The sequence below is a fragment of the Artemia sp. Qi Xiang Cuo genome, chromosome 18 (assembly GCF_049724085.1).
Source record: "Artemia sp. Qi Xiang Cuo chromosome 18, ASM4972408v1, whole genome shotgun sequence".
In the NCBI taxonomy this organism is placed as follows: Eukaryota; Metazoa; Arthropoda; class Branchiopoda; order Anostraca; family Artemiidae; genus Artemia; species Artemia sp. Qi Xiang Cuo.
In genome coordinates this window covers 54,024-69,759 of record NC_142811.1, presented here as the reverse complement: position 1 = coordinate 69,759, position 15,736 = coordinate 54,024, and the positions used below count along the sequence as shown (strand labels likewise).

General features: G+C 37.6%; 1 protein-coding gene across 1 annotated transcript in view; it reads left to right on the top strand.

The window, feature by feature from the left end:
- Positions 1–11,333: 11,333 nt before the first annotated feature.
- LOC148941092 (zinc finger CCCH-type with G patch domain-containing protein-like) overlaps positions 11,334–15,736 on the top strand; it is a gene marked incomplete at its 3' end in the record, with an annotated part of 56,486 nt that continues 52,083 nt past the window's right edge. Inside the window, exon 1 of the mRNA XM_089104577.1 lies at positions 11,334–11,444. Within this exon, the coding sequence (XP_088960703.1) occupies positions 11,397–11,444 (48 nt within the window). The remainder of the gene's footprint in view (positions 11,445–15,736) is intronic.

Below are 15,736 nucleotides of genomic sequence, written 5' to 3'. Positions count from 1 at the left end.
GACGAAGTTCATCAAAATAATCGATATAAAGGGGGATAGAACACAACCATGCTTAACTCTCGATTTAATACAAAACCAGCTGCTAACCTTATTTCCTACCTTAACCGCAGCAGTGTTATTCTCATACATAGCACTAATCACTTTAATGTATTTGTCTGGTATACCATACAAGGATAAAACCTTTACTTAAGATCTTCTATGAACAGAATCAAACACTTGCTCATAATCTATAAAACTGAGGACCAAAGGTGTTTGAAAACTTAGGCACTTCTCAATTATTAACCTAAGAGGGAAAATTTGCTCGACACATCCTCTACCTTTTCAAAAGCCGCACTGTTCTTCTCTTAAAGCTTTGTCTACGGCATGTCTCAGTCTAAAAAGCATCATATCACTAAGTAATTTACTATTTACAGAGACCAGACTAATGCCTCGATAATTACCACACTCACTTTTATCACCTTTCTTATAAAGTGGCTTAATTAAGGTTTTCCTAGAATCGTTAGGTACCTCCCCTATTTCAAAAATCATATTCATAATCTTCAGTAACTTATTTGTAAACTCAGAGCCACCATATTTAAGAAACTCATTTACCACCCTATCAGCACCTGGAGCCTTATTATTTTTTAGTCCTTTTAGTATTGTCGCTAATTCCTCCTCACAGAACAAACCTTCCTTCTCATCCAATGTATCACAAACTTTTTTATTTTCCTCTATATCTTTTCCTGTAACCATATTTCGGTTAAAAAATTTCTTAAAATGTTCACACACTCTTTATTTAGTTTGTTCCTTGTCACTATCTATGGCCCAAATCCTGTCTTTAGATTGACCAAATTTGCATCGACTCCTACCTGTCTAATGGTTAACAAGTCAGTACAATATTTTACTATTTTGCCGCCTAGATGCATCTTCCAGATCCTCGACAATTTTACCCATGGCCTCCATTTCACACAGTCAACATCGGAAGCAACCGAGTAGATGTGGTTGAAGACTTTACTTACCTGGGATTTATCCTGTCGAATGATGGCTTGATCACAAAAGAGCTTACATCCCGAATTACCAAAGTTTCAGCACTTGTTGGGAGGCTTAGCAGCATGTGGCGAAAGCCAAACATAAGCCGCAAGACCAAAATGCGCATTTACAATACGTCAGTCAGCACCGTCCTGCTGTATGGAGCGGAGACGTGGCCAGCTGGAAAATCTATCCTCAGCGCCGTCGATGTCGCTCAGACGAAACATCTCCGAAGAATCAAAAGACTTCACTGGACTGACTTCGTTAGCAACCAGACTCTCCTGTCACGTACGGCTCAAACTCCTTTCTCGACGCAGGTCACCCAGTGTACTGTTCGGTGGTATGGCTACCTCCTTCGCATGCCATGCAAGCCCCAGCACGGGTCGCATTCGACTTCGACCCCACCCTACACGGATGGAAGCGATCCAGAGGACGCCCACCCACTAGGTGGAAAGACAAAGCCGATGAATTCCTCCCCCGAGCCCACATCCCAGTTCAAGAAGCTGCGATCCTGGCAAGTGATAGGTCAACCTGGAGGTGCCTAGTCTCATCGTTCTCTACGCCGAACCCTCGGCAGGAGCCTTAAGTCAAGTAAGTCAAGTCAAGTCTCCATTTCACACCTCCTTAGTTTATATTATAATGCTTTCTCCACTTTATTTACATTCCTTTTGTTATCATATGATCTATCACTTAGGTAATACTTGTACAAGTCCTGTCTCCTTTCCATCAAACATAAAGCTTTTTCACTAATATTCTTAGCTACAGTACTAGCTTTCTTCCCTAAGACACCTTTAGCAACTTCATAAATTATTTTTCTAAAATTATTCCAACCATCTTCCACATTATCAAATTTTAAACTCTGAAGTTTAGTATTCAACTGTTCCTGGAAAGTGTCTCTCAGATTCTTATCCTGGAGTCTACCAACAGCATAACTTCCGGGGAGGTAGGTACCCTTCCGATATTTCAGCTTTAAATTAACCCTTGACACTACTAGATGGTGACTTTCATGAACTTTCATGACCGATACCCACTCATGAGCAGCGCGCTAGCACTGCCTAAGTAAAGAAGGATGTGGGCACAATGTGTTTTTTCTCCACCCGGGCACTTCGTATCGAAGGAGTTGTCGTAGAAACTTCGAAAAGGGCTCATTCGATTGGAAATTGGAGTGGCTAGTGCCTTTTTTAATAGTCGAAAGTGATTGGAGGGTAACTAGCCCCCCCCCCCCCCCCCACGCCCATCATTCCCCAACACACATCCAATCAAAATTTTGAGGAGGACACTCCCCCGCAACCTTCAGGGCAAGGGTTTTAAGTTATGCCCTAGGGGCATAAAGGTTTTTATAGAAGGCTTTGTCATAGAAACTTCAAAACAGGCTCATTCGATTGGAAATTCAAAGAGCTAGTGCCCTTTTTAATAGTTGAAAATGATTGGAGGGCAACTAGCCCCCCTCCCACGCCAATCATTTCCCCAAACACATCCAATAAAAATTTTGAGATAGCCATTTTGTTCAGCGTAGTTGATTTCCAGATAGAAAATATGTTTATGAGGAGGACACCCCCCCACAACCCTCAGGGCAAGGGTTTTAAGTTATGCCCTGGGGGCATATAAGGTTTTTATAGAAGGCGTTGTCGTAGAACCTTCAAAACAGGCTCATTCGATTGGAAATTGAAATGGCTAGTACCCTTTTTAATAGTTGAAAGTGATAGGAGGGCAACTTTTCCCCCCCTCCCCACGCCCATCATTCTCCCAAACACATCCAATCAAAATTTTGAGATAGCCATTTTGTTCAGCGTAGTTGATTTCCAGATAGAAAATATGTTTTGAGGAGGACACGCCCCCACAACCCTCAGGGCAAGGGTTTTTAAGTTATGCGTTGGGGGCATATAAGGTTTTTATAGAAGGCTTTGTCGTAGAAACTTCAAAACAGGCTCATTCGATGGGAAATTCAAAGCGCTAGTACCTTTTTAACAGTCGAAAGTGATTGGACGGCAACTAGCCCCTCCCCACGCCCATCATTCCCCCAAACACATCCAATCAAAATTTTGAGATAGCCATTTTGTTCAGCGTAGTTGATTTCCCGATAGAAAATATATTTTTGAGGAAGACACGCCCCCGCCCCCACACCCCTCAGGGCAAGGGTTTTAAGTTATGCCCTGGGGGCATTTAAAGTTTTTATAGAAGGCGTAGTCGTAGAAACTTCAAAACAGGCTCATTCGATTGGAAATTCAAAGGGCTAGTACTCTTTTCAATAGTCGAAAATGATTGGAGGGCAACTAGCTACCCCCCCCCCCACGCCCGTTATTACCCCAAACACATAAAACCAAAATTTTGAGATGGCCATTTTGTTACGCGTAGTTGATTTCCAGATAGAAAATATATTTTTCAGGAGGACACTCCCCCACAACCCTCGGGGCAAGGATTATAAGTTATGCCCTCGTGGCATATAAGGTTTCTATTGAAATCTTTGTCGTAGAAACTTGAAAAAGGGCTCATTCGATTTGAAATTCAAAGGACTAGTACCCTTTTGAATAGTCGAAAGTGATTTGAGGGCAAATCACCCCCCTCTCACGCCCACCTTTTCCCCAAACACATCCAATCAAAATTTTCAGATAGCCATTTTATTCAACGTAGTTGAAAGTTTTGGTAATTAGGTCTTTAAGGATGACAACCCCTCCCCCCACAACCCTCAGGGAAAGGGTTGTAAGTTATGCCCTGGGGGCATATAAAGCTTTATTGAAAGCGTTGTCGTAGAAACTTCAAACGGGTTCATTCAATCCGAAATTGAAAGGCCTAGTGCATTTTTTAATAGTTGGAAATGATTGGATAGCGACTAAAGCCTCTCTCACGCCCATCATTTTCCCAAACACATCGAATTAAAATTTCGAGACATCCATTTTATTCGACTCAGTTCAAAGTTCCGGATATTGTGTCTTATAGGATGATAACCCCCTCAGAGCCCTCAGTGCAAGGGTTGTCAGTTATGCCCTGGGGGCATATAAAGCTTTTATTGAAAGCGTTGTCGTAGAAACTTCAAAAGGGCTCATTCAATTGGAAATTGAAAGGGCTAGTGCCTTTTTTAATAATTGAAAGTGATTGGATAGCGACTAGCGGCCCTAACACGCCCCCAATTTTCCAAAACACATCAAATCAAAATTATGAGATATGCATTTTGTTCAGCGTAGGTGAAAGTTCTGAAAATGAGGTCTTTTAGGATGATAAGCCCCTCTGAACTCTCAATGCAAGGGTTTTAAGTTATGCCCTGGGGGCATATAAGGTTTATATAGAAAGTTGTTGTATAAGATTTATAGAATAGATTTTAGTTTTCCTCAAATCCAATTTTTATTTACAAGATATTCTACCTATTCATGAGCTAAAAACTTTGCGAGTCGCTGGCTGGACGCTGGCCTTATTCATTATTCATCAAGAGAAGTAGAAAGCTGGTAAAGCTGGTATTTTTATTTCTCGAAAATTACTGTATACAAAACTTCGAATACCGTATCACAGAATTCATCATTTATCTTTGAATATTAGTGCGTCGAAAAAAAACTCCTTCAGGCAAACTTCAGAAGTATATTAGAACTGCGGGATGAGGCTATAGTTATCGTGAATGAAAATTAACTTATCCACTCTGTGTGGATTGAGGCCATTTCTTTTCTAAGTCACTATCATAGTCACTATCAGGCCTACCCCCAAAAATAGTCTTTCTGCGGTCACACTAGTCGCAGGAATAAACAATAACTTGCTGGCAGGTGCGGCAACGTAGGAAATTTCATCGCGATTGTGTCTTTGGAACAGAAGAACGTTGCCGTCACCTTCGTCTCGGGTTTTTTCCAATGTCTTTAAAAGGATGAAGTAAAGTGCAACTTGATTCCTGATTGGTTTCAGCTCTTCCCGATTCACTTCTTTTTTTTATAAAACCTCCTTATTCTCTTTTTAAGCCTTCTTTTTTTTTGCAATGTTTATACAAGCTAAAAAAAATTTCAAAGAAAATCATTTTTTCAAACGACCTCCACACCACCCAGGAGGTAGAGGTCAAGGTGAGTTTTTTTTAAGTATCGCCATTAGCCACTAATCCTCTGATTAATTTTCATTAAAAACAATTTTCGAAAATTTCAAAAATTGTTTTTAATTGTTTTAAATAAAACAAGTTCTTATTAAGCCAAATTTTATAAATGTATGTTTTTAAAAAAAATCTTTAGTATGGTCCACTAAGCCTCCCTTAGAGCCCGTGGTTTACATTTATAAAATTCACATATATTGTGTATTATATTTTAAAAAAACCTCTTTTCCATACCATCCAAGAGGTAGAGATCTAGGTACTTTTTTTTAGAGGTTTCGGCAGTTTCTTTTACTCGTTAAGATTAGTCAAATATTACTTGTAAATAGTGCAAGCAAGTGTGAAACTAGTAGCCAACTTACTAGTTGTCTACTATAGACACTAATCCTCTCTTTGATTTTTATTAATTATATTTACTCAAATTTAATATATATACATTTTGAAAAAGTATTGAGTATCTTCCGCTAAGTTTCCCAGAGCCAAAGTTTTCCCATATGAAATAAATTTAATAGGCAAGTTTATTTCTAAAATAATCATAGGCAGCGCGCTAGCGCTGCCGAAGTAAAGAACGATGTGGGCCCAATGTGTTTTTTTTCTCCACCCGGGCACTTCGTATCGAAGGAGTTGTCGTAGAAACTTCGAAAAGGGCTCATTCGATTGGAAATGGGAGTGGCTAGTGCCCTTTTTAATAGTCGAAAGTAATTGGAGGGCAACTAGCCCCCCCCAACGACCATCATTCCCCCAAACACATCCAATCAGAATTTTGAGATAGCCATTTGGTCAGCGCAGTTGATTTCCAGATAGAAAATATGTTTTTGAGGAGGACACTCCCCCACAACCCTCAGGGCAAGGGTTTTAAGTTATACCCTGGGGGCATGTAAGGTTTTTATAGAAGGTGTTGTCGTAGAAACTTCAAAACAGGCTCATTCGACTGGAAATTCAAAGGGCTAGTACCCTTTTTAATAGTCGAAAGTGATTGGAGGGCAACTATCCCCCCCCCAAGCCCATCACTCCCCCAAACACATCCAATCAAAATTTTCAGACAGCCATTTTGTTCAGCGTAGTTGATTTCCAGATAGAAAATATGTTTTTGAGGAGTACACTCCCCCACAACCCTCAGAAAAAGGGTTTTAAGTTATACCCTGGGGGCATAAAAGGTTTTTATATGTCGTAGAAACTTCAAAACAGGCTCATTCGATTGGAAATTCAAAGGGCTAGTGCCCTTTTTAATAGTCGAAAGTGATTGGAGGGCAACTAGCCCCCCCATGCCCATCATTCCCCAAAACCCATCCAATCAAAATTTTGAGATTTCCCTTTTGTTCAGCGTAGTTGTTTTCCAGATAGAAAATATGTTTTTCAAGAGGACACTCCCTCACAACCCTCAGTGCAAGGGTTTTAGGTTATGGCCTGGGGGCATATAAGGTTTTTATAGAAGGCGTAGTTGTAGAAACTTCAAAACAGGCTCCTTCGATTGGAAATTCAAAGGGCTAGTACCCTTTTTAATAGTCGAAAGTGATTGGAGGGCAACTAGCCCCCCCCGCCCATCATTCCCACGAACACATCAAATCAAATTTTGAGATAGCAATTTTGTTCAACGTAGTTTTAAGTTCTGGAAATTAGGTCTTTGAGGATGACAACCTCCTCACAGCCCTCAGGACAAGGGTTGTAAGTTATGCCCTGGGGGAATGTAAAGTTCTTATAGAACGCATTATCGTAGAAACTTCAAAAAGGGCTCATTTGATTAGAAATTGAAATGGTTAGTGCCCTTTTTAAAGGTTGAAAGTGATTGGAAGACAACTAAGACCCCTCCCACGCTCACCATTACCACAAAAACATGTAATCGAAATTTGGAGAGAGCCAGTTTGTTCCACACAGTTAATGTTCAGAAAATTCTAATTTCGAGAAGGACACTCCCCCCATAGTCTTCAGAGCCAGGGTTATAAGTTATGCCCTGGGGGCATATAAGTTTTCATTGAAATCTTTGTCGTAGAAACTTGAAAAAGGGTTCATTGGATTTGAAATTCATAGGTCTACTGCCCTTTTTGATAATAGAAATTGATTTGAGGGCAACTAGCCCCCCTCTCTCGCCCACCTGTTCCCCAAACACATGCAATAAAATTTTGTAACTCGCAATTTTATTCAGTGTTGTGGATTGCCAGGTAGAAACAATGTTCTTTAGGTGGAAACTCCCCCCAAAACCCTCAGGGCAAGGATTATAGGTTATGCCTAGGGGGCTTTTAAGGCAATTACTGAACGCTTCGTCGTAGAAACTTCAAAAATGACTCATTCGATTGGAAATTGAAATGACTAGTGCACTTTTTAATAGTCGGAAGTTATTGGAAGGCAACAAACACCCCTTCCACGCCCACCATTTCCCCAAACATATCCGATCAAAATTTCTTGATAGCCATTTTGTTCCACGAAGTTTAAAGTTCAGGAAATTATACCTTTGAGCAGGACACTATCCCCAGAGTCTTCAGGGCAAGGGTTATAAGTTATGCCCTGGGGGTATATAAGGTTTTTATTGAAATGGGCAACTAACCCCCCTCTCACGCCCACGATTTCCCCAAACACATCCAATCAAAATTTTTAGATAGCCATTTTATTCAGTGTTTTGGATTTCCAGATAGAAATTATGTTCTTGAGGAGGACACTCCCCCACAGCCCTCAGGGCAAGGGTTATAAGTTATGCCCTGGGGGCATATAAGGCTTTTACTGAACGCTTCGTCGTAGAAACTTTAAAAATGAACTCATTCGATTGGAAATTGAAATGGCTAGTGCCCTTTTTAATAGTCGAAGTGATTGGAAGACAACAAACACCCCTTCCACGCCCAGCATTTCCCCAAACATATCCGATCAAAATTTCTTGATAGCCATTTTGTTCCACGAAGTTTAAAGTTCAGGAAATTATACCTTTGAGCAGGACACTCTCCCCATAGTCTTCGGGGCAAGGGTTACAAGTTATGCCCTTGGGGCATATAAGGTTTTTATTGACATGGGCAACTAACCCCCCTCTCACGCCCACCATTTCCCCAAACACATCCAATCAAAATTTTGAGATATCCATTTTGTTCAACGTAGTCGAAAGTTCTGGTAATTAGATCTTTAGGATAAAAACCCCATCAGAGCTTTCAGTGCAAGAGTTGCAATTTGTGCCCTGGGGGCATATAGGGTTTATATAGAAAGTTGTTGTAGAAATTTCAAAAGGGGCTCATTTGATTGGAAATTGAAATTACCCTTTTTAATAGTCGAAAGTGAGTGGAGAGTAATTAACCCCCTCTCACTCCCTCCATTTCCCCAAACACATTAAATCAAAGCTTAGAGATAGGCATTTTGTTCAACGTAGTTAAAAGTTCTGGTAATTATGTATTTAAGAATGACAAACCCCCGAGAGTCCCCAGGGCAAAGGTTTTAAGTTATGCCCAGGGGCCATATAAGGTTTTTAATGATAGAGTTGTCGTAAAAACTTCAAAAGGGGCTCATTCAATTGGAAATTGAGAGAATAGTACCCTTTTTAATAGTTGAAAGTGGTTGGACGGTAACTAATCCCTCTCTCACGTCCACCATTCCCCCAACACATCCAATCAAAATTTTCAGATAGCCATTTTGTTCAACGTAGTAGAAAGTCCTTTATAAGGTTATATAAGTTTATATAAGGTTATATAAGGGCATATAAGGTTTTTGTTCAAAGCGTTGTCGTAGAAACTTCAAAAGGGCTCATTTGAGTGGAAATTGAAAGGGCTAGTGCCTTTTTTAATAGTTGAAACTGATTGGAGAAAGACTAACGCCCCTCTCACGCCCGCCATTTTCCCAGACACATGCAATCAAAATTTTGAGATAGCCATTTTGTATAACGTAGTTGACAGTTCTTGAAATTAGGTCTTAGAGGATGACAACCACCCTCACAGCCCTTAGGGTAAGAGTTGTAATTTATGCTCTGGGGCCATATAATGTGTTTATAGGAAGTGTTGTCGTAGAAACTCGAAAAAGGCTCATTCAAATTGAATTCGAAAGGCCAAGTGCCATTTTTAATAGTCGAAAGTAATTGGAAGGCTTGACATTTTTATAGTAAGATCGATGTGGATATAATGTTTTTTTTGTTATTGTTGTTGTTTAGACCAGGGCACTTTGTATCAAAGGAGTTGTCGTAGGAACTTTGAAACGGGCTCATTCGATTGAAAATAGAAAGGGCTGAGGCCCTTTTTAATAGTCGAAAGTGATTGGAGGGAGACTAATCCCCCTCCCACGCTTACCCTCCCATTTGAATTTATTTTTAAAAACTAAATGTTGCCATAAGATTAAATCATAATGCACTGTGTTAATGCTAATTCCCAATAATGCATCTCAACAGTATCCCAAGAACGACTGAGGGTATTATGTTCAAACTTTTTGGGGCTGCTTCTGGTCTTGAAATTTAACCAAATCAAAATAGCGTAAATGTATCCAAGCTATCAAAGAAAGTAAACAGATTTTTTTGCGAATGGTATCAATTTTTCCATTTCAGGTCAACTAGAGGAGGTATGAAACTAAATTAAACACTACTATTTGTGTCTAGATTTTTAAAAGGGGGTATGTTGTTAAAAATTGCTGAAAATTTTTCTCCAGCATACAAATAGCAGGCCAAACTATAAATTCTTAAAAAACGAAAAGAATTAAAGTATTATTTTCTTTTTCTCTGAAAAGACTATGTCAATATAAAACGAACATAAATTAATTTAAAAAAAATTTCCACAAAATAAGTTTTTCAAAGAAAAGTAAAGAACTACATTAAACAAAAAATGTGCAAAAATAAAATCAATTAATCTACGAAGCGTAAAACTGCCACAAATCAGCATCGATAAATACATGAAACCCAAAACGAGCAGAAATTACAATAAATAACCGATTAAAACTCAAAACGAGCAGAAATTAACATAATTTGGACTCAAAACACCTATGCCTTCCCAAGGCCAGAACATAATTTGCACTTTACTGAAAAAAATAAAAATGAATGTGCATTGCCAGTTTAATATACATTTACTGATATTTAGTAATCAAAATCTTAATATTATTTGATTTATTAAAGTTATAAATGTGAAAAAAATTATATTTTTTTCAGTAAAGTGCAAATTATGTTCTGGCCTTGGGAAGGCATGGGGGGTTTTGAGCCCAACTTACGTTAATTTCTGCTCGTTTTGAGTTTGACTCGGTTATTTATTGTAATTTCTGCTCGGTTTGGGTTTCATTTATTTATCGATGCTGATTTGTGGTAGTTTCACGCTTGATAGATTATTTTATTTTATTTTTGCTTATTTTTGTTTAATAGAGTTCTTTATTTTTCTTTGAAAAACTTATTTTGTGGAAAAAGTTTTTTTTTAATTAATTGACATGTAAGAGCCTCCAAAAACTGACAAAAGGAATTGCATGCTTCTTATAACTGGTTTTAATGGCTCCTCATATGTTGGAAGAAAAGAGTTTTTCAAGACCATTAAAGGTTAGAGCCTTTTAAAAGGGGTAGAGACGGAGCTTGGTTCTTAGGTACATATTCCAAGGGCAGCATTGAAGTCTTAGAACAATTCCTAAGGTTTCGTTTAGTTAGCTCAACGACTTTCAAAGAAAGAAAAAAGCCCCTCGTGTAAAACCCTGCCAAAAGAATTTTGAAAACTCGTATGTAAGTAACTTGCAACTAGTTTAGAAGTCGAATGAAAATTAAAATTGGAATGGTAGTACCTATAATATTTCTAATAAATTTTTGATTCACTGCCTAAGTGATTGATACCCTTGCATTAGTTATACATATTGTATTATGATAATATGACAGCTTCTTATAATTTAGTCTAAATCATTTCTGGACTGATCTTAGCAATCTTTCCCCCAAAGCTTCTGTTGTAAAAGATTACTATTATATTACTGTAATCTTTTAATTCGAGCCTCAAAATTTTTGTATACGCTCCACCATAATGTTAGAATATAGCTTGGTTCTATCTCGCGTAGAGTTCTATTTTACTGGGAATGCTCTGCGTTGTGCCGTCGCAAGTGTGACAGAGAATGTGTGTATAAGAAAAGTCGGCTGCCCGAGACTCTAGGTGGGCGTGTCTCTCTAAAAGCAAATACACAAGTATTTGAATTGCTCCCGCCAAGAGTCTTAGTTACTCCCGTCTCCTCAAAATTTATTTTAATTCAAAATTATTCATATAATAATGCAATCCTTTAATTAAAACATTGATTCACTTCAACAATTCTTCCCGTGGGATTGGGAAAGACGCTATTATGTCGCTAAGTTCTGTTTAGTCACGCCAAAAAGAGACTTTTGAAATAGCAAAGCTTTTAAAATCCTTTGACGTGCTCAGCTATGGACATAGAATCACTTGAAGTTTCTATTAAAGAGAATGAGCTTCAGGTCTGAAAAAAAATCTTAGAAATTTAAAATAAAAAGCCCTGACAAATTTGGGGTTCTTTATTAGTTTCTGGCTAAAAGATGAACATAGCTTAGCCAATTGATCCACCTTTTAATGTTCAATCCCAATAGGCTGTCTTAGGCACATTGATACCCTTGCAAACACGTCTCATCTATCCCCCAGTGTAGCAGGTATAGCCCTGGGCTGCATACACAGGTTTACTGATCTGTCTTTTTAATATCTGGCTTCAGGTCTATTTGGCACTGTAAACAGCTGTTGATGGACATTAGCTAATAGGCTACAAGCCAACAAAATCAGCAAAGTTTAATAGGCCTATTGGTAAATATTTGGCAGTCCATATTATTGACTTACAAATAAATTAAAAATAGCCTACTACTTGATGCCTCTTTTATGCTCTTTCCAAATATAACAATCATTTTTGTTGAATGAATTTTACCCCCACCCCTATATATACCAATTCAGGGTATTTAGGCTTATTTGATCATTAAGAGGGTGGGGTGAACTTTATTTCTGATTCAAATGAGAGGTAAGTTTAAACTTTACCCCCCCCCCCCCTTAATGTGCAAATATATAGGCTAGGCTACCCTGAATTGGTATAAATAGGCTATAAGGGTTGGGCTAAAATTCATTTCCGACAAAAATGATTATTTTATTTGTAAAGAGCATAAAAGATGCATCAAATAGTATGTTCTCTTTATTTGTAAGTCAATAATATGAACTGCCAAAAATTTACCTTAATATTTAGTCTAGGGCTCTAGCCTATCTTTTGACGTTAAGGGTGTATTTGTTAGGATAGTGATTATTAGCCTATATTTAGAATTAATGTTAAACTGTGGATTGAATGGTCCTATCTTCATCTTTTAGCTAATGATTTAGGCTAGCTGAATTGATCAAGAAAACTTCAAATATGTTAAACCTGCTCATTTATTATGCAACTAGTAGCCTAAGGTCCAGGTTATCCAATGAAAAGACTTAGGCCTAGGCTGCTTTTCTGATTTGATTTTGTTTAGTCAGGCATGACTGTTAAAAAGAATTTCCCTGGGAATTAGGGAGCTAGTTCCATATTATAAGGCTTTCATTACATTTTACATATAAATAGAAAACATAATTCTGTGCCAAGACTAAAGGAAATGCTTTAGCCTAATAATAAAGGCAAATTTGCAGGTTGCACTATCATCCTAGCTAAATTATAGTGCCACCTGCAAATTTACCATAATAAATAGGTAGGCTAGCCTTAATTTTATTAATTATCTGCTCACACTCTTTCCAAATGTGGCCCTATTATTTGCTTTCTTAGCATTTGCACCCCACTTTCCTTTAAGGGGTACAGATACAGCCCTAGCTTTTGTACAACATTTACTGATTTTGTTCCTTTTTTTAAACAAGCATTATTGTACCTGAGCCAAATACTGATGAGAATTAAATTCACAGTTATTGTAAATCTACTGAATCACCTACATTTTGAAACATATATAGCCTATATTGTGTCATTGGTAGGAGCTGGGACACAATTTTCATTATAGCAACCATAATATTTAAAAAGAATATAGAATACCCATAATTAACAAGAAATAAAATGAAAAATCAAGTCAAACTTAGAATGAGCAGAAGTTACCACAAATAGAGGAACTATATACCCCTAAGTCTTTGAAAGACCAGAGTATCATTTGTGCTTTACTGAGAACAATCATAATAACCAAAACTGGACTACATATAGAATTAATTAATGTAGATTGAAAGTTTAATAGGCTATGTATTGATATTTAGCCCTGGGAGTAATGGTAATTTTGAATACACAAAAGTAATATTTGCTATAGAGAGAAAACATTTGAAATATATCTTGTATTCAATAAAGCATAAATGACACTCTGATTTTAGAAGATGTAGGGGCATTAGCTGTCTCTCAGTTTATAGTAGTTTTGGTTGTTTAAGTTTGACTTGATTATTCATTGTAATTGTATCTTGTTTTGGGTTTCATTTATTTTTTGATGACAATTTTTTTTTGTTTAAGGCTTGACTAATTATTTGGCTTTATTTCTGTAAAACAAAGCCAATGCCAATAAAGCAAAATGAAAGTCTGAGCAAAATGAATGAACTCTTAAAAGTTTTGCAAATTCAGGGTGCTAGAATAGGTTTAAAAATTTAATGTTAAGACGACTAAGTCCCTAAGGCTAGGAATAAGTGAAGATGAAAAATATGACATTGGGTAACAAAAATATTGATCAGGTGAACAACTTCACTTACTTTGGTAGTGTTATTAGTAAAGATAGTGGGAGCAGTAATGATGTTAAAAGTAGGATAACAACAGCTCAGTTTTTTTTTTCACAGATAAAATAAAGTTTGAAAGAATAGGAAGATAAGTCTGCAAACCAAGATTAGAATATTAGAGGCAACAGCAGCAACATTTTAAGAAATTTACAAATCAATTTCTTGTGAATTATTACCTTGATTTATCAGTAGTTGTACCAAACCAATCATGCTGAGAATCCTCCTCAGGGCCATACTGTGGTGTTTCTTTTGTGGATGGTGAAGATTTTCCCCACAGTAGCATGCAGACAGTCTGTTATCATAGTATTATCCTTTCTTGTTTTAGTTTAAAGCTTATTCCAATAGGCAATGCATAGAACTCTTCCAAAAAAAGTCCCCCAGATCCCACTCCAAATACCAGTGAAATTGATACCCATCTTGGCTGATCAAGATCATTATCATAAAGTTCACATGATAGCTCCAATTCTGAGAATAGGACAATGATCAGTGTAGGGGCTAATGTCACTATAATTGATGATAATGGGTTCCAAGAGGTCCTTTCTAGAAGCTCTAAAAAAAGGAAAAAAATCTCCCAAATCAAAAGTATTGCCCCTCTCCCCGCCCAAGATCCTCCCTCCCAAAACCTAGGAATTTACCTTAAAATTTCTCCTAATACCCCCTTTCAAATAAAAAAGATTACTGCAATAAGATTTGCAATTTTCAAATTGCTAAAATCAGTGTTCTTTCTTAATATTCACCGAGATGGATCTCTGCTAATAGCTGTACAAGATCAGAAATCAGCAGACACAATAGTTAATCTAAAATCCCTTCTGAATATCCCAATTAGTGCATCTAAATGGAACCCAAAACAATCCCCAACAAAAATTGTAGTTTATAATGTTCCCCCAGAAATACCCTTCTTTTAACTCCAGGAGTTAAAAGAAGGGCTCTCAGATAGGGCTGGCAATGCAATCCCAGTTGAAGATGTTACCTAACTTGGTAAACCTAACTCTAATGGCCTAAAAACAAGTAGATCTTTCTTATTTACACTGAAGGAAAAAATTAATATCCCAGAAAAGTTATTCCTATTTGGGCAAATCAAACCGCACAAGGAATACAAGCCAAAGCCTATCAAGTGTCAGAAATGTCTCAAACTGGGACACACAACAAACAAATGCAATGAAATTCTCCTAGCATGTAGTAATTGTAAAGCATCCCATCCTAAAGAGTTGACAACTTGCAACAACACTCAGCCTACATGTATCAATTGCAAAATCCCACATTAATCTACCAATAAATCACTATGCCCTGCATATAAGAAAAGAGCACTGACACTCCAAATAGCAACTGAGAGGCCATTCCATACCCCTTTGCAGCTATGGAAGCAAATGCTGCCCAACCATACCAAATAAAGCCCATAATGAAACCAACGCAAACCCCCAAGTCAAATGAACCCAATGCATCAAGTACCCTGTATAAAATACCATCCTCTAAGCCCCCTAGCTCACATCCCTATCAGAAAGAATCACCAAGTCAACAACCCTCTGTGCCCAGTGAGATGAAGTCAGCCTGGCCCCCCCTCCCAAGAAGAAACAAACCAGAAAGACTACCAGGAATTAATCCCTTAACTGACAAACAGGATGCACAGCTAAACATGCAATTCCCAAATATGTGATTATTCATTCTAAACTGTAATGCAGTTCAGGCCATGAATATATATCAACTACAGAAAATAAAAATCATTGCAGAATTTGCAAAAATCTACATCCCTGATGATATGCTCATTCAAGCAAAAAAAAAATCTTGCTTTACCGTTAACAAAGCTGAACATTGATACACAGTCATATGAAAAATGAATCAGCAACACAACACATATCAATACTCCAGTGGAACGTAAGATCACTCACAGAAAATAAGCTAAATGAACTAATATCTTTTATGAATAATAATTCCATCAATATTACTTGCCTCCAAGAAACTCATTTAACCCAAAATCAACAAATTAATTCTCTGGTATATACTATCC